The 17,236-nt window shown below is 44.1% G+C and overlaps 5 protein-coding genes across 6 annotated transcripts; 2 read left to right on the top strand and 3 right to left on the bottom strand.

Annotated features, from left to right (window-relative positions):
- Position 1: 1 nt before the first annotated feature.
- LOC6496217 (protein Cep89 homolog) lies at positions 2-2,093 on the bottom strand. Its single transcript, XM_044715932.1, has 4 exons — positions 1,839-2,093; positions 1,346-1,774; positions 785-1,291; positions 2-718 (listed from the first exon to the last, which is right to left on the bottom strand). The coding sequence occupies exons 2-4, from the start codon at positions 1,541-1,543 to the stop codon at positions 2-4; spliced, it is 1,422 nt and encodes a 473-aa protein (XP_044571867.1). The 5' UTR covers positions 1,544-1,774; positions 1,839-2,093.
- Positions 2,094-2,101: 8 nt separating this feature from the next.
- LOC6502517 (chymotrypsin-like protease CTRL-1) lies at positions 2,102-3,330 on the top strand. Of its 2 annotated transcripts, XM_001960431.4 has the most exons (4): positions 2,102-2,445; positions 2,499-2,538; positions 2,597-2,748; positions 2,802-3,329. In XM_001960431.4, exons 1-4 carry the CDS (start codon positions 2,178-2,180, stop codon positions 3,230-3,232), a joined length of 891 nt encoding a protein of 296 aa, XP_001960467.2. In that variant the 5' UTR covers positions 2,102-2,177; the 3' UTR covers positions 3,233-3,329. The 2 variants fall into 2 exon arrangements, with proteins under 2 accessions (XP_001960467.2, XP_044571868.1); XM_044715933.1 differs by lacking the exons at positions 2,102-2,445; positions 2,499-2,538 and having other exon boundaries at positions 2,630-2,748; positions 2,813-3,330.
- Positions 3,331-3,921: 591 nt separating this feature from the next.
- On the top strand, positions 3,922-5,245 carry LOC6494361 (serine protease grass). Its single transcript, XM_001960430.4, has 4 exons — positions 3,922-4,154; positions 4,212-4,257; positions 4,311-4,465; positions 4,525-5,245. Exons 1-4 carry the CDS (start codon positions 3,947-3,949, stop codon positions 4,968-4,970), a joined length of 855 nt encoding a protein of 284 aa, XP_001960466.1. The 5' UTR covers positions 3,922-3,946; the 3' UTR covers positions 4,971-5,245.
- A 656-nt stretch (positions 5,246-5,901) lies between these two features.
- LOC6496216 lies at positions 5,902-6,254 on the bottom strand. The gene has a single exon (XM_001960429.4). The coding sequence runs from the start codon at positions 6,198-6,200 to the stop codon at positions 6,051-6,053; it is 150 nt and encodes a 49-aa protein (XP_001960465.2). The 5' UTR covers positions 6,201-6,254; the 3' UTR covers positions 5,902-6,050.
- A 1,339-nt stretch (positions 6,255-7,593) lies between these two features.
- Positions 7,594-8,201, bottom strand: LOC6496215. The gene is made up of 3 exons (XM_001960428.3): positions 8,096-8,201; positions 7,818-8,014; positions 7,594-7,755 (listed from the first exon to the last, which is right to left on the bottom strand). The coding sequence occupies exons 1-3, from the start codon at positions 8,140-8,142 to the stop codon at positions 7,661-7,663; spliced, it is 339 nt and encodes a 112-aa protein (XP_001960464.1). The 5' UTR covers positions 8,143-8,201; the 3' UTR covers positions 7,594-7,660.
- Positions 8,202-17,236: the final 9,035 nt, after the last annotated feature.

The raw sequence follows: 17,236 nt of genomic DNA, 5'->3' as shown, positions 1-17,236 counted from the left end.
CCTAGTCCACTGCTGGCCTCCGTTCCATTTTTCCCCGAAGGAGTGTCTTAATCGTTTCGTCCTTTTGCTGCAGCTTGTGCCTAAGCTTGTCCAGCTCCTCGGCATTACGAGCGTGCAGTCCCCGCAGCTGCGACTCCTTGTGTTGGACAAGCACTTCGAGACGTCGTACTACCTCGTAGGTGTCCTGCACTTCCACCTGGCCCGCTTCCAGCTTCTGAGCCCACTGCAAAGCCATTCGGAGGCGTGCCTTTAGTCGATCCCGTCCGTGTTTTGCTTTCTCTGTGCTGCGGGCCAAAGAAACTGCTCGGGCATTGGTGGCTTGCAGTTGGTCTTGAAGAGAAGCTCGCTCCCTTGCGTGTTCATGCCGGAGTTGCTCAAGGAGCGCTTTGCACTGAATAACAGCCTCCGAATCGGCAGGCGCAGCTGAAGGTGTAGGTACTGGAATTGTAACTGCAACAGAAGGCGGAGCACTTTTGAGCGCGGCCAATTCCGACTTTGTGCGGGCATAAGCCGCTTGCAGGTGGTCCATGTCCAACAGCAGAGTCTGCGTGCGCTGCTCGTAGCAATGCATCACCTCCACCAGCTTCTCTTTAGCCAGATCGGTCTTGCGGGTCTGGGCCTCTGCCTTGGAGCGACATACCCCGAGCTGAGCCTGGAGGCAGACACGTTCCTCCCGCCAGCCGCCGAGGTCTCGACGTAGTTGCTCCTGCGTTTGTAGCTTCAAAAGATAGGAGTTTGATTAGACTGCTGTAGAAGTTTGAGAATGATTTAAAAAGTCACCCACCAACTTGGTGTTTTCCTCTAGTGCTCGCTTCAGCTCCCCTGTGAAGTGTTCAAACTCTGTGTTGAACTGTGCCAACAGCGCATTCTTGTCTCTCAGGGATTCATCGTAGGCTTGCAGGAGAGGGCCCAGTGTGTGGGTGGGTAGTGGTGGACAAGAAAGGGAAGTCGTCGACGATGTAACACCCCCCGCTGGGGGCGCTTCTTCACCGTGGCGTCGCTGATCTTGGTAATTCTCTATTTGGACATTTAGCCGGAAGACCAGAGTTTTTAACATGTCCACATCGGCGGCTAGGGTTCGGTTCTGACCGAGAACCGTCTCCAGGCGCTGGCCTAGCTGCTGGCAACGGGAGCAGTTGGCCACACGCAGCTCTGCTTCCGCTAGGCGCCGCTCCAGATCAGCGCTGTCCGTCCGCAGCTGCTCGTTCTCTTTGGCGAACTGTTCATTGTAGCGATGGAGGGTGGCTAGCCTTTGAAGGAGCTGCTCCAGCTGCTGTTCCTTGGCCTGAAGCTATAGGAAATGGAGTTGGTTGGAATCGAAACAAAGTGACCAGGGGATTCATACCAGGGAGTTAAATGACCGATCCTTTTTGCGATCCTTGGCTGACTGCTGTTCGGAACGTTGCTTCACTTCGACCTCAACACTACGCGACCGACGGTTAAAGTTACCAGACAGGGTCTGCAGGACCTTGCGGTTCCGCTTAGGCTGGTGCTCCGGATCGGGTTGATCCAGATCCGTGATCATTATATTTCGCGTACTCATTTCTTTCAGCTTTATTCTCGAGTGAAGTCTGGTGCTTTCTGTCCAGACTGCTTTGTTTACGAAAAGTAAAACAAAAAATACCACCCTCCCCAGGACTTATTGGCCGCGTTGCCATGACATTCGGCCTGGTGTTTGACCCGGTTTTTTGGGTAGTCCTTCCGGGGTGGGTGCCGAGAAACCGCCTACAAGACACAAATCACCCCATTCTGGAGGGCTCACGTCTTTTTAAAACTAAGTTTTATTTGTTAATGTACATAAATCTAACTACATGTATAAATATTTTTTATAAAGTCACCTCAGCGAATATGACATTCCACAATGACAGCCATCATCCTGTGGATAATGTCAGCGAGGGGGGGATTCTTTTTCTTTGGATGGTCAGCAAGGTGTACGACGATTCATTCAAAGTGCTCTAGATCACGTTAATAATCAACTACTACCGCGAATATAGAAAGCTTAAGAATTCCCAGAGATTGGGTTTTCACATATATGTAAATATGTACATACATATGTAGGTTGATTATTTTATGGAAATAAAATAAGTACGGAGACTTTGAAACGGAGATAGATTTTGGGCAGCTTTCGCTAAAGCTCCGAAGGGCCGAAGATTGAGCACAGAGGCTGATACGTACATATGTACATATGGCCTCCAATCACTAAAACGTATAAATTTAAATCTTTTATAAGACCAATCCTCAGTATAAATATGATCGCAATGAGCGCTGCGATCGTTTTTATCGCCGGACTATTGATGTCCCATTTGGAGTCGAGTTCGGCACAAGTTCTAGACGAACATTGCGGGCTCCCAGGCCTTGGACAGACGGATGATTCACTAGGCCCGTGGGTAGCCTTTCTGCATGTCAATCAAAGTATTGTGTGTGCCGGATCACTGATCAGCCAGCGTAAGAAACCAAACCATTAGGCGCCTTTTTTGTTAATTCGACATTTTTTTTAGGTTTCATTCTGACTGCTGCACACTGTACCCCGAAGGGAATGTATGTAATCTCAATTTTTAATTTTAAAAATAATACTATTAGCTATGTAATTTTTTAGAAAAGCCCGCTTGGGCAACAGTGGTAGCGTTCCCAGCTTGCAGCCAGAGGATCATGATGTAGAATATACATTTAAGAAGCGTAGTTATAATAATCGAACTCTGACCAGTGACATTGCTCTTGTAAAACTGTTCAGCCCCGTTCAATATAAAGGTAATCCGTCTCCTCGATTCTTATTCAAATTGCCAGATCTACATTAACTCTAGAACACATCAAGCCGATCTGCATTTTGTTGCCGCCACAAATGGTTGAAGCCAATGAGTTTGTCGGCACTGGTTGGCGGGTGCCCCAGTTTCGATTCTCAACCCACGACCTCCGGCCCATATTTATGCAAAGGGTGAACCGGTCGGTTTGCACGGAGAAGACTGGAGTAGCGTTGGCCTCCACCCAGTTCTGCGCTAAGAATCCGAACCCAGTGACCATGGAGGGACCTGCTGGTAGTGCCCTCTACCGGAAGGTCGTCCTTGATGGTGTTATGCGTGTTATCCAGTTGGGAATAGGAAGCTACAATCAGCACGATTTCGGGGACACGCGCATTTTCACGGATGTCCTTAGTTTTTCCTCGTGGATTCAGAATGTTGTGATGAATATGCCCGAGTTGGGAGCTAAAAAGTCAGGTCTATCCCAGATACTTTAATTGAATTAGATCTAAGCAGGATTTTTATATATAAATGTTCGCAAAGACAAATAAATGGATGTTAAACGGAAAAAATTCGGCCATACATACAGTCGTGCTAAAACTTTTTGATTTACGAGTACTGGGAATTATAGGAGAAGAGGTCATTTATTGCAATTACCACACGAATAGAGCCGTTCTCAGAATCTACGCAAAATTAAAAGATGGCAGTGGCTGCGATAAGCTTTACTCTTGTGAACTCTTTACTCCCTGGCTGCGATAAGCTTTACTCTTAAGAGCTCTTTCCTCCAATACAAGACGCTATTAGCAATGCCCCTTGACGGAGAGTGACACGAAATGCGGTTTCTCCGAGATGACTGGAAAAGTCATGGGCCCGCCCATTCCTCCTAACTCCTCACTTTATATCCGGTTCATCTGAATCCTAACAATCGCTTCGTTTGTGCCTTATGTTTCTTCGTTGGTGAGCACGATTATTATTATATCAAATAATAAAATATCCCACATTAATGAGTTCGGCGCATGCTATGTATGGTATTAAAACAATGTTCAAAAACTTTGATTAGACTTTTCCAAAAACGATTTCAAAAATATAATGTGTTGCCAAGAACTCGTTGGCTGAGAACTAATGAATTAGTGATAAGAGCTCTGTCAAAGTTATTAAATGCGTTGTCCCATCTGAAGACGGATCAGTAGCTGGAAAGCATTCTTGTCGGAATGAAGTACTTGGTTCTCTGTATTACAGTCCTCGCTTATGTCGGAGCGAATCCGCCCCGACTTCTAGAAGAGGATTGCGGACGTTCGGTAAAAAAAATTAGAGTGTTTGGTGGCAAGGACGCAACGGAGGGTGCAAATCCTTGGATGGCCATGGTTCTAGTCGCCAAGCCCTTGAGATTCATCTGTGGTGGATCGCTGATTACCAAATGTCTGTTGACTCATAGCTCTTGTTCTTTCGGTGTTATTAACTGATACATTTTTCTAGGGTTCGTGCTGACGGCAGCGCACTGCTTGTCGGATGGCGATCAGTAGTAAGTGCCTCAAGACCACGTTTTAGTGCGGGCTTTAACAAAACACATTACAGCATTGTGCGCTTAGGCGAATATAATCGAGACATCCATGACGACAATGCCATCGATTATGATGTGATCAAATCCTTTACACATAATCACTTTCACAATGTCAGCTACGTGAACGACATCGCCATGATGCTACTGGAGCGTCCGGTGCAATACACAGGTGCTACCTAATAGACTCCTATTTTTTGAGCGCTTTTTCAACACAATCTTTGTTCTTAGACAACATCCGACCCATCTGCGTGATCCTGGACCCAGCGCTGCGAAAAACGGTGGAAGATGCTTCTACCCTAAGAGCCGTTGGTTGGGGAGAGACTGGTCCTCAAGGCAAAACAAGCCGTGTCCTTCAGACTTTGAACATGAAGCGCAGCGAAAACCAGATCTGCGCCTTAAAGTACAACCGGACTCTGTCCCGAAGCCAGATCTGCGTATCGGGTGCAGTCCCGAACACCAGTATTTGCAACGGCGACTCCGGAGGGCCGGTGGGCGATGATATCCAAATTACCTTGGGAAGGGGACTACCAAAATTCGTTCAAATCGGTATTGCCAGCTACCACGACCATATGTGCGACAATACGATCGTTCTTACGGACGTCCTCAGCCATGGCGATTGGATCTATAAGGTGGCGTTGAGGTATACGCCTAAACAAAATACCACCGGGAACTAAAAACAGTTCTTGCGGCTTGCATCCTGATAGGTATCAAGAAAGGCCCTTCAATCTACCCTCAGATGTAAATTTTGTAACATGAGGAATAAGCTTTGAATATAAATATTGTTTAATGAGCTTCTTATTTAATTCGGTAGTTTTTTTTTACCGAAGTTTGAAGTTATGAATTCTTTAGGTTTGAATCATAAAGCGAAAATCTAATTTTGCCAACTGTAATATCTAAGGTCACTTCTATAAAATTTTAATAAATATTTTTAATATTTTGGCTTATCAAAGGGTCTTATCGGTTGAATTCTGGGCATGAATAAAATTGTTGGACCGACACTGATTGTGTTCCAGAAACGAATGATTCATTTTTTGGCCACTTGACTGTTACTGCTTTTTTTTACATTGTTAAAAAAAATATAAAAAAAAAAATGTTTTTTCTTTGGATTGAAGTTTATTAGCAAGAGGTAAGCAGCATCCGATTGAATGAATCTGTTTGCCATTTCCAGAGTGAGTTGGGGACTTCAAATGGGCTGGCGAAATGAGCTTGGCATTTTGAGAAACAAACAGAAATCGTAAACATTTGAAATGTTCCAGAAACCAGTTGGCACGAAAACAAACATTTAGTTGTTTCAATATCTCCAATCGACGGTTGTTAGTAAAGACTGTTATAAAGCGCTTTTAAATTGTATCGGGGTAAAAGAAAGACCCCTAACATATCGGAATAAAGTCATGCCGGCAGACACGTGCTGGGAGTCATTATGATATTTATTTTTATAAACAAAGCGATGCGATTGACTATACAACCTGTTTTGTTAGCTCAACCGTACGCTTGCTAATCAGTTTCCGAAAGCCTCTTCCGATTTCTAGCGATGATGAGCGGGTAGCCTCCGTGTCTAAGCTATTGCCGTCGGTTCTCGCTTTGTAAAATTCATAACACCTGACCTTTCAATACTACAAATTTATTAGTTACAATTACAGCTAACTTATTTTATGGAGGGAATGACTTGAGGGTACTTTTACGGACCGGCCTGCTCATCGGCTGTTAATGGCAACCAGTTATATGGGTTATTGGGCTTCTATGACACCGACGGGCTAACCAAACTGCATGCTGTGTCGGGGGTGAATGTAGTGTGAGCCAGAGTCGTTGTCTTCTCGGTAGATGGCGGTCATCAGGATGAGCAGGCTGGCGGCGAGGAACGCCTGCATCGTGGCACCGACGCGAGTCAATCCGGCGATCTCCATGCTCTGGCAATTAACAATCTTGGCGGGTCTGGGATTAGAACGAGACTGAGCTCTCGACCCAGAAGCTGCCGGAATTTATGGACGCCCTGAGAGCGATGTGTTTTCCCCCAGTCGGCGCACTGGAGTCGGGTAGTTTCCCAGTGCGCCGCGAATGGTAATGCCCAAACGGGCGTCATCCCTGCACCAGAGCATTCTTAACGATGCCACAAAATATTTAAAAATAAAAACAAAAAAATAAGCAAGTAAGCACTTTCGGAGCAGTGTTAAGATCATTGACTGCCTCTCTCGGCTTTTGGGATCAGAATGGAATTCAGCTAAAACATTTTCGTGTCGTCTACGTGCGATGATTGCAAATTGCAAATCCCCAAGCTGCTACGTACTTGGCGATTCATTCGGCTGCTTAGACCTGGCACAGACTTGACTCAAGAAGCCTGGAAAGAAGTATATTTTTATTGATTATATTTGCCTTTCCCAAGGAACCTACCTTAAGTAATGGCGAAACTTGTCACTGTGGCAAAGTTGCCTGCAACAACGCCATAAACTGCGACAGATTTTCCACTGGGGACCGCGGGACCAATGGTTGCGAAAATGTGGCTGCAAAAACGGCATCCTTCAAGGAGTTCTCTTTTCGGACTGAACTGCCTACACCCTAAGGAAATGGTATACCTCAGGTAGACCGTGCAATCATCTGCTTCCACTTTCCCGCCACAGCTGCCGGGGGAAGATCAAGAATACCTCAGAAACAATGGGCGACCCTTACCTTTCAAATTCAATTTATCATTTCTCTTTTAGGTGATCTAAAACTTTCAGTTTCAGTCGGCACATCTAGTCTGAATTTAATAAAAACTTGGTTCTGATTCTAAAAATGGAACGATTTAGCTTCAGTACAAGATGATCATTGATTGCTCTTCAGAATTCTAGCTCCGGAGGAAAACACCCCTACCCACACCGTGTATACTGGTCTGTTTGGAAGACGTGCCTGAAGAACGATATTTCATCTTTTGCACATTCATTCATGTTTTTATCTCTCCTAGAGTATTATTTAATCAATTTATTACCGAACTGGTAGAGGAAAAGTAATTTTACCCTGCTTTAAGTTCCGCATCGGACGAAGACTGGTAACTTGAAGGGATTTTGAAATTTATAATTTCCATCTGTATTTTCTAATCTAATTGGCGCGCGTTTTTAATTTTTTATATTCAATATATATGTATATATATTTTACAGATAAATTTATATTTTACAGATACTGCGATTTATAGAATATATCGATGTATATACATTGAATTAAAAAATCTAGTTTTGTGGAACTAGTTCCCTGTCCTTGGTCTCAATCGATTAATGGATACATTGGCGGAATATTTAAACTTGGTTTAGTAAAATCGAAAGCACGTTTGAATAAATATTTTAATAACCTAATGCACATGCTTAACTAATGATTTTTTCAAATTTTGGATTGATCAAGCAGTTTGGTCCTCTACCAGCTGGGCGATTCTCTGGATCCGGGTCAATTTCCAGGACACACACGACAGGGCAGTTATAAAAAATCCTATAGCTGAAAGAAGAATTTTTTTTGCACTTGGGAAACCAAACCAAAATATGGATATTCCTTCTTACCCATGAGCAATATCGCCTCGGAGGTCTCATCCTGCCAAGCCTTCGACACCATACAGAGCAGGATGAAGCCACTGAGCAGGCAGAAGGATCCAACGACCACGGCTAGTGTGATGAGGATAATCACTGGATCATTGAGGGGTCCGTAGTCGAAGAGCGTCCGGCAAAGGGATTGCTTTCTGGGCAGGTGGGTAGAGCCACTAGGATTTTCAATTTAAAATAAAATAAAAATTATTACTTTCTGAAGTATTGAATATAAATATTAATATTTTTTTTCAAACCAGGCTTGCGAGTAGGTGGGAAGAACCGGAGCAGCTCTGCACTCCATCGCGCTCCAAATCGGACTGACAGGGTGTCGGTGCACCAGGTCTTCCGGGCCACCCTACTTTTCCACTTTTCTATTTATATATTCTGGATGTCTGAGGATCGCAGACGCGTGTTCAGAACGGAATAAAATCGAACGGATGGGAGTGGGGGTGGATGCGAAAGGTGATGGTTAGGGGTATGGGCGAAGTAGTGGCACTTTATTTATAGACGTCGAGGAAATAGTTCGATCTAACGGAACTAGCGAAGCAGATGCAGCTAAAATTAAGCTATTTTTATCCATTCAGAGTTCAGTGAACGGGAAGTGAGACACGACAATGGTGGAAGAAAATTGGATAAAATGCCAAAGACTCCTTGAAACACAATAAATCAACTTCATTAGGAGCCGGGGGCGTGGCAAGAGGTAACAACAAGTGCGAATCATTAACTGGATGTCTCGAAGTTCACGTTTCGCATGTGTCAAGGTACCTTTGATAGCCGACACGCACACTCTTCCCGCTACCGCCCGAATCTTCCCTTGGGCCAACATTCTGTCGTGCCCCACAATTTTCCAGCGATTCCAGCAGACGTGGTTATAGAAGTATACTCGGATGCTGCATTCAAGCGTGGCGTAAATTATGCAAAATAACGACGTCAAAGTTTCAATATAATGAAGTCACCAAGTTGTGATAGTAGGGCTTGGAACGAAACTGGGGGCCCAAACGCATATACATATATAATTGAATGTAGAACTTAAGCTGGCTTTAAGGAAAATAGTTCAGAACAAATCGTTCTAAGCCAAATAAAACATCAAAATCTTCAAATAACATTTTTTTGAAATTTTTTTTTAAACTTTCTGGTGGACTCCTTTAAACCAGTCGATGAATGTATGGAGTCGCAATTCGACGCCAGGCATGGCTGTATCTTTCCAAAAAATCATCCGATTCTTAAGCGGAATGCCTTAAACGATTTGTGTATTGATCCTCTGCAAATCTGCATCAAAACCTACAAATACAATTTTTTTGAAATTTTTTGTTAAATTTTCTGGGGGGTCCCCTTCAAACCAGTCGATGAATGTATAGGGGAGCAATTCGACGTTGTATCTTTGCCAAAAATCATCCGATTATCAAGCGGAATGCCTTAAACGATTTGTGGATCGATTCTCTGCAATTCTGCATCAAAACCTAAAAACAAAAATTTTTTGACATTTTTTGTTAAACTTTCTGGTGGGACTCCTTCAGACCAGCCGATGAATGTATGGGGGCGCAATTCGACTCCAGGCATGGCTGTATCTTTGCCAAAAATCATCCGATTCTCAAGCGGAATGCCTTAAACGATTTGTGGATTGATTCTCTGCAATTCTGCATCAAAACCTACAAATACAATTTTTTTGAAATTTTTTGTTAAGCCCTCTGTTGGGTTTCCTTCAAACCAGTCTATGAATGTATGGGGGCGCAATTCGACGCCAGGCATGGCTGTATCTTTGCCAAAAATCATTCGATTCGCAAGCGGAATGCCTTAAACGATTTGTGGATCGATTCTCTGCAATTCTGCATCAAAACCTACAAATACAATTTTTTTGAAATTTTTTGTTAAGCCCTCTGTTGGGTTTCCTTCAAACCAGTCGATGAATGTATGGGGGAGCAATTCGACGCAAAGCGATGGCTGTATCTTTGCCAAAAATCATCCGATTCTCAAGCGGAATGCCTTAAACGATTTGTGGATTGATTCTCTGCAATTCTGCATCAAAACCTACAAATAAAATTTTTTTGAAATTTTTTTTTAAACTTTCTGGTGGGACTCCTTCAAACCAGTCGATGAATGTATGGGGGAGCAATTCGACGCAAAGCGATGACTGTATCTTTGCCAAAAATCATCCGATTCTCAATCGGAATGCCTTAAACGATTTGTGGATCGATTCTCTGCAATTCTGCATCAAAACCTACAAATACAATTTTTTTGAAATTTTTTGTTAAGCCCTCTGTTGGGTTTCCTTCAAACCAGTCGATGAATGTATGGGGGCGCAATTCGACGCCCAGCGATGGCTGTATCTTTGCCAAAAATCATCCGATTATCAAGCGGAGTGCCTTAAACGATTTGTGGATTGATCCTCTGCAAATCTGTATCAAAACCTAAAAACAAAATTTTTTTGACATTTTTTGTTAAATTTTGTGGGGGGTCCCCTTCAAACCAGTCGATGAATGTATGGGGGCGCAATTCGACTCCAGGCATGGCTTGATCTTTGCCAAAAATCATCCGATTCTCAAGCGGAATGCCTTAAACGATTTGTGGATTGATTCTCTGCAATTCTGCATCAAAACCTACAAATACAATTTTTTTGAAATTTTTTGTTAAGCCCTCTGTTGGGTTTCCTTTAAACCAGTCTATGAATGTATGGGGGCGCAATTCGACGCCAGGCATGGCTGTATCTTTGCCAAAAATCATCCGATTCTCAAGCGGACTGCCTTAAACGATTTGTGGATCCATTCTCTTTCAATTTAGTTCAATTCAACGGCGTAGAAGTGCTGAGAAGCGAAGGCGCTCATGTGACATTGTAATTTCGCTTAAGCCCCCATTGCTCTATTACCCTTATCCATAACCATAAAAATCAAATCGACGCTCATTGCCATAAACAATTATGAACTTTGTTGCACATTGATGTCCACACATGACCGTACAAGGGTCCTGCGTAGTGGGTTAGGGTCCAAGGAGGTTGCTCCTTGTCCTTGCCTCGGTTACATTGTAAAACTTTTTATTGTTGCCGCCAGATGGCGACGATTTGTTGGCAGCTCTTCACCTTCCTTAGCCACCCTACCACCCACAAAAGGTGCACTGCGAAAAATAGTTGTGTCACTTTTAATTAAGAAATACCAGTGCTAACTTTGGTTTAATAGGTATAAAAACAACTGTTAGATAGTTTATTAGTGTGTTAGTATTGTAAAATGTGCATAAGAAAAGCATAACATTTTTTTCTAGGGAGAAAAACTTTCAATAAAATTTCGGAATTATTTTTCCGGATATACATTCAAAACTTCCAGAATCTCCCCCAAATATTATAAAACCTAAGGTGTTTGGTGGCGGCACGACGACAACTGTTATGCTTATCGGATGCTTTGTGAATAAGAATAAGGATGTGGATTTGGATTGTGGAAGCGAAGGGGGGCTGAAAGGCAGTTGGCGGAGTTGGCCAGGATCTGAGGAAAATTGCTGCTGATTGTCAGGTTCAGGCGTGGCTGCGTAAATAACGGCAAAGCCGAGCGAAGTGTCAACTGCCAACTGCCTTTCAGCCAGGCCCAAAACTTTTGGCAAGCACATTAGACCGGAGATGGCCGAACTTCGGAGCGATTAAGTCGGGGGTCTTTGGGGCGCCGAAGGGCGACTGGGCAAATCTTATCGCCGCACAAGAACTCGTTCCGTTTTAGTGCCGCAATCAGCGCTGCTCACTTGCAATAGCCGTGGCAGGACAAATATTTTACTTTTACTCTTTTTTATTATTTCTGTCCACCATCTCTCCATTTCTTTTTTAACTTTCCCCATCTCAGCGCCAGTGTCTAATGCGCTGCGAAAGTGTGCCAAAGACGCCGACAACGAATTCAAACACTGGACTACGGAGGGCTTGTAGACTTATAAATGTAATACGTAGTGTATAGGTATAGTCGCAATCTTGCATCTGCAAGAGTAGAGACGAGTAAAGGCTGCTCAAAGTTTAAATTAAATTAGCGTTTCAGCACACACCCAAGGCTGGGTAGCTGGAGAGACGAAAGGCTTTTTGGCCATTTCACTGCGCGGAAAATTAGGCGCAGTTCCCCTGGGTATCGCAAGGTCGTGTCCAGATTGTCCACTAACAAGGTACTCCGATCCTTGAACACTGCCTGTCACTGGCTGCTACTAAGCCAAATTAAAATGCGGAGTTCTTTTGCGTATACACTGCCTCAGGTCTTGGCTGCTGTAACTAAAACGGACTTGCCTGCTGTTATTTGGTTCGCAAGTTCACTTTTAAGAAAATTTGATCCGGGATTCTTGATTCTTTGTCGAACCATGAGTTAAATTTTTCTATTGGTTCGAGTGAATTTAGGAACAATATTTTATAAGAACAACGCAAAAAGGCCGAAGTATTTATAGATGGTCTTAGTTTTTATCAATTCGTGACTTTCAAGAGTATATCAAATTCGTCAATGGAACTCCCTACTTTTTACGTCCGTTTCTTTTTTAGTGTCCTTTTAGCGTTTCGCATTTATGCTTGTTTAAGCAAACGCCGTGTTATCGTCCAGATCCGGGATTGGTGTCGGTGTCCGGGCCAGTGTCCGCGTCCGTGTCCGAGTCCAGTCGAAAGGATAATGCGCGTAATTGTTGTCCGTGCCCGGCGGTTGGAAAGGCAAGGACCCAGGAGCGTTATTTGCATGGAACGCATTAAAAGTCGCTGCCTCAGCACCGTGGCAATTCAATTTAAGCGAGTGGCATAAGCGCAATCTGGCAAACTTTGGATTATCGCTAATGCCGCACGTATCTGCCAGATAGGAGTGTATTTCGGGCACATTGGCATACCCTTTAATGCTCCATGTGTGCTCTCTGCTGAATGAGTGTGTGGATGGCTCAATCAACTCTCAGTTGCTCAATTGTGGCTTTTACTCTTGACACAGATCCGCATCCGCTTCCGTATCCTTCGGCAAAGGCAGAAGAGAGCAAATTCCAGAGTCGCTTCGAGTGGAGTCATTGCGGGTCGAGTGGCCATTAGCTGGGATCGATGGACTGGCATATGGTCATGGCTGTTGTTTGAAGTGCCCGGATTGCCTTCAGGAAAAGTTGGTTGAGTCGGATAAAGCAGGGACTATGCATTGGGCTTTGAGATCCTGGAATTATACAAAAACTACTTTCCAACCTTGGATAAAGGCTTTTAAATTCCCATCCTATAAGCCATCAGTTGAAAATTGCATTCTTCACTACGAATTTTTATACAAGCTGCGCTACGGCATAGGCCGTCCCATCAAAAGTTAAAGCCATGCCCAAGTATAACGTGGGCTTCGCTTCACTTCACCCAACTTTGGCTGCAAAATTGGCATATAAGTGGCTGAGCGACTAACACGGAATATCAAAAATATTGCCATAAAATATGCCAAGACAAGCGCGCCACATTCACATCCACATCGGAAAACACAAGCAGTGCAGATGCGGATGCAGATACAAGGCTAAACCCAGGGCTTCCAGCGAGGCAACCAGGAGACTTGACAGCCAAAGATTGACAGCAGCGCAGTATGAAGGAGCTTGGCGGCGGACGGCAGGCGGGGGCGTTGGGACGGAGACAAGGTAATGAAAAATATTTCCATATTGCAAATAAAGTCAGCTGCTTGTGAACGTGCCAGCCTCTAAACCTATTCCTTAACCCTTGACGGCAAGGCACACGAAAAACAAAGAGGGGGAGGACTAGCGGAAAGGCACTGGCTTTTGTTTTGGCAGCCTGGCATATTTCAATTTAGGACTAGAGACCGGGCCCGAAGTTTATGCAAATTCATTGTAAGTTGCCTGACGCAACAGCATTATCAAGGACCTCCGACCTCCGCAGCATCCGACCGAAAGCGATGATTCTGATGATGGAGATGTTGCATTTCAGGTACAGCTGTGGGTAGAAAATGTGACCCGTACGATTGGACCTTTCCAGGGACTTTAATATGAATAAACTAGAGTTTTACCTAGTTTGATGCTGCTTTGGTGGCCTTGAGTGTGTGCATTCCGCTATTGTTGACCTGCATATCCTGGCACTTTGCCAGGATGAACGTTGTTGTCCGCAAGTGTCGGCATTTGTATTATTACAATTATTACGTTGATGTGCACAGCTTCAGCTGCTGCCGTGGATATGGTACGTGTGCTTTGGTGCTTGTTTGCATGTTTGCGGTCAGGAGTCAGTTCCAGTTACCAGTTACGCGTTCCGAGTTGCTAGTAACCAGAATGTTACTCGAGTGCCACACACGGCGTATACGCAATTAACCATATTGGTCAATATTATGCCAAGTTACGCGCAATTTCGCGGTCGCGGCTTTCATTAGCTTCCGTGTGGAGTAGCCCAATTGCCATTGACGATCCGGCATTGGCCATTGACGGCCATTGACGATCCGGCTCACAGCCTTTGACTCGGGCTTTATATGTACCTAGGTATGGGTGTGTTGCGGGTGTATGTGTGCCGACTTATTCTTTTTTTAATTAAGTTCTGAGCTGGCAAAGTTTTGCGTTTGGCTTAAACAATGGCTGGCCACTCGAGACTTGTTTTCTTTTGTTGGCAGCAGCCACCCTGGCAGAACGGCAGAACACCAGGGAAGCACTGCATAACTTGATTAAATTTCTCTCCCTCAGCGGCCCAGCAGCCTCAGCCACATAAACCACGCTCGTTTAATTTCAATCCAAAGTCTAAGCAGTAACAAGAGCCAATTCAATAAAAATTAAAAAGGAAAGCCCTGAAAGGGGTTGGGCCGAAGGGGATGAAGCAATCACAGGAAAGCGGCAAATAAACTTGAAGAAAATTAAAAGTGGCAGCCAAGAGAAGGCAGACGAAGCAAAGTGAAGTTGCCATCCAACTTTGATGGAGGCAGAAAGGAGGGTCTGGTCCTGAACCGAGAACTGGGTACTGCGGATTGGGGATTGGAATAGGTAGCAGTGGGCGCCGGAAACGTATCGACTTAATTGAACAAATCGCAGTAAACGAGCCATAAATTTTTAATATGTTTCGGTTTGCGTAAATAAAAGCTGACGCAAAACTTTCTGGTACTTCCCTTTAGAAGACCGCAATCCAAGTCCAAGTCCAAGTCCATGGCCGAGACCGGAAACGGGTTTCGAATGGGAATCGATTCTGGCAGTGGAGTCTAGTCGAAATTAATAAATCAAAAAAACGCGTGGCAAATCGGAGCGAGGTAAACTCATTCAATTAGTAAGTAGCCCATCCAGACCTCTCTTAATTACTTCTGACGGCTGTTGACTGATTAAAGCTTAAGGAGAAGGGAGTCTGGGGGTGGCTGGTTAAGAAACAGCTTTACCGGATCCGGGCTTTAAGCTGTGACATTTCGGAACTGGCCCGAAGGCAGGAACAATATTTTCTTTTCCCAGTCTAGCGCAAGTCGATGTGTCTGGCCGGATGGTTTATTTGCCTCTGACTTTTCTGGCCTTCGTCTTACTAGTCTCCATGTTAATCCAGCCCAGACATCCAGCCAACCGGCCTTTTGTTTCTCATTTTTCGGGTTGACTTTTTGCCAGGAATTGTTCCAGTGCTGCTCAATATAAAGTGCATGACTCCGTATCGATCATTTGGCGGAGGGAATCTAAAAATTCCGCTGAAAAACCAATCGAAGTATAAAATATACCCGTAGAGTAGCGTTTGCGGGTGGAGATGTCGTTGTAATAGTAATTTATTGTTGGCAAAACTTTGCCATCCATTCGCACGCGTCGACAGTTCGCACTTTCAGTGGGGAGGGAAGAGTTGGCTTGAGAAAAATGGTTGTGGGACAGCGTTTGACATTTGACATATGCGAGTCGTTTGACATACAAGCAAATTACACGGAACTATTTGTCTCTCGGACTAAGTCGCATAAGCCAAGACCGAATCGAAATTGCGGACGGGAATCTGAATTCTTTCGCAGAGGAGTGTGAGGAGTGGCTTGTCAAGGATAAGCTATACAGTAAAACCCACCGCTTCCGCAAATGTGGTGCGTGATTGTTACAAAGCGAATGTGGAATATAAAAGTAAAGTATACATAGGACCTGTTACAAAAACATCATAAACTGTGTCATATAACTATCATAAACTCATTTCCCAACGACAGCCACTCCAAATACGAAAATTCATAATTAACCGTCAGTGGGCCTCCATTATGCACGACAGGGCGTATGAGCGATGTGAGGGATGCACTTGGTCGGCCAAGCAAAGTCATTCAAAATGTCCAGCACATTCGCCGGCATAACTTTTCTCATTGTTTGGCCGTGTTTTTGTTGTGCTGCTGTTTCGGGTGCATTTTGCATTAAGTAAAATGTTTTAATTAAAATGGGAAAACTTTTCCAATTAAGGTCGGATCACATAAAAATTATCAATGCAAGAGCTGTGCATCGTTTTTTGGATTTTCGGGGCCAGTCCCCCTAAACGTCCTGCAACTGTCACAGTCAAAGCAGTAATGTAGTTGAGTGGAGCGGGTGCCGCGAAGGCAAATTAATTAGCTGTAAAAGGCGTCAAGAAGTGTTGCAGCGAAACTTTCATAAACTCGGTAAGCTGGCTAATTGCGTCTGTGCGAGCGTGTTTAACTTGACAGAACTGTAACTTAAATGAGGCTAATTAGTTGAAGAACTTGGACCTAGTACAGAGTCTCGCTTTAAGCTCGCATCCAATTCTACTCTAACTCCATAATAATAATCAAAATAATTATAATATATTAAAAAGAGCGATAGCCAACAGAGGCTTCGCCAGAATGTAAAATACGTAAAAAGTGCTGTCCATTCAGCTTCCAGCCCAGCACCAGGCTCAGTTTCAGCCGCAAGTTTCCGCCGAAGCTTCAGGTCCTGCGAAAGTCCTTCCATTTTCGCAATCTCCGCCATCGCTCACCTGGCCCAGAGATTAAGTTTATGGGGCGCTGTGTCGTTCATGTGATTAAGTCCCCGGCCGCACTGCAAATTGCTGAAGGAAGCCGTGCGCTTTCATTGCAATTAAGCTGCAACTGCCACATAATGATAAAGGAGAGCCGGGCACGAAGGGTGCGGACCGGGGTGAAGAACTGGACTACATTTCATTTAAAAATCATTCCTAGGGATGACAAAAAATGCGATATATTTTATATACCATATATAGAAGAGATTTCATAAGTTACAAAAATGTGCATAGTTGTGAAAGGAACTGAAAACCAAATAATAAAATATATATATTCTTTTGTTTACTTACCCATAAGTACGCTTAATGAATCACTCAATAAAGGACTAAAATATTTTAAAAATTTGAGTTTTTAGTTGCTTTCATCTAAAAATTACTCTCCGCCCCATCAAATCCGCTCTCAACACTTTTGTCCAAGATTGCCGCTGGTCCCCTTTGCTTTATTTTGCATGTGGCGCAAGGACGCTCACGACTTTCTAACTGGGTTAGCTCCCGGCCCCTG

This window comes from Drosophila ananassae, chromosome 3L, assembly GCF_017639315.1.
Source record: "Drosophila ananassae strain 14024-0371.13 chromosome 3L, ASM1763931v2, whole genome shotgun sequence".
Classification (NCBI taxonomy): Eukaryota; Metazoa; Arthropoda; class Insecta; order Diptera; family Drosophilidae; genus Drosophila; species Drosophila ananassae.
This window is presented reverse-complemented; position numbering and strand designations above follow the sequence as displayed.

Coding starts and splice junctions, on each gene's coding strand:
- LOC6496217 (XM_044715932.1), bottom strand. CDS start 1,543: ATGAGTACGCGAAATATAATGATCACGGATCTGGATCAACCCGATCCG. Junction 1,292..1,345: donor ATCGGTCATTTAACTCCCTG/GTATGAATCCCC, acceptor CATTTCCTATAG/CTTCAGGCCAAGGAACAGCA. Junction 719..784: donor TAGAGGAAAACACCAAGTTG/GTGGGTGACTTT, acceptor TATCTTTTGAAG/CTACAAACGCAGGAGCAACT.
- LOC6502517 (XM_001960431.4), top strand. CDS start 2,178: ATGTACATATGGCCTCCAATCACTAAAACGTATAAATTTAAATCTTTT. Junction 2,539..2,596: donor CACTGTACCCCGAAGGGAAT/GTATGTAATCTC, acceptor GTAATTTTTTAG/AAAAGCCCGCTTGGGCAACA. Junction 2,749..2,801: donor CAGCCCCGTTCAATATAAAG/GTAATCCGTCTC, acceptor CATTAACTCTAG/AACACATCAAGCCGATCTGC.
- LOC6496216 (XM_001960429.4), bottom strand. CDS start 6,200: ATGGAGATCGCCGGATTGACTCGCGTCGGTGCCACGATGCAGGCGTTC.
- LOC6496215 (XM_001960428.3), bottom strand. CDS start 8,142: ATGGAGTGCAGAGCTGCTCCGGTTCTTCCCACCTACTCGCAAGCCTG. Junction 8,015..8,095: donor CCCACCTACTCGCAAGCCTG/GTTTGAAAAAAA, acceptor TGAAAATCCTAG/TGGCTCTACCCACCTGCCCA. Junction 7,756..7,817: donor CGAGGCGATATTGCTCATGG/GTAAGAAGGAAT, acceptor TTCTTCTTTCAG/CTATAGGATTTTTTATAACT.
- LOC6494361 (XM_001960430.4), top strand. CDS start 3,947: ATGAAGTACTTGGTTCTCTGTATTACAGTCCTCGCTTATGTCGGAGCG. Junction 4,155..4,211: donor TGGATCGCTGATTACCAAAT/GTCTGTTGACTC, acceptor ACATTTTTCTAG/GGTTCGTGCTGACGGCAGCG. Junction 4,258..4,310: donor TTGTCGGATGGCGATCAGTA/GTAAGTGCCTCA, acceptor AACACATTACAG/CATTGTGCGCTTAGGCGAAT.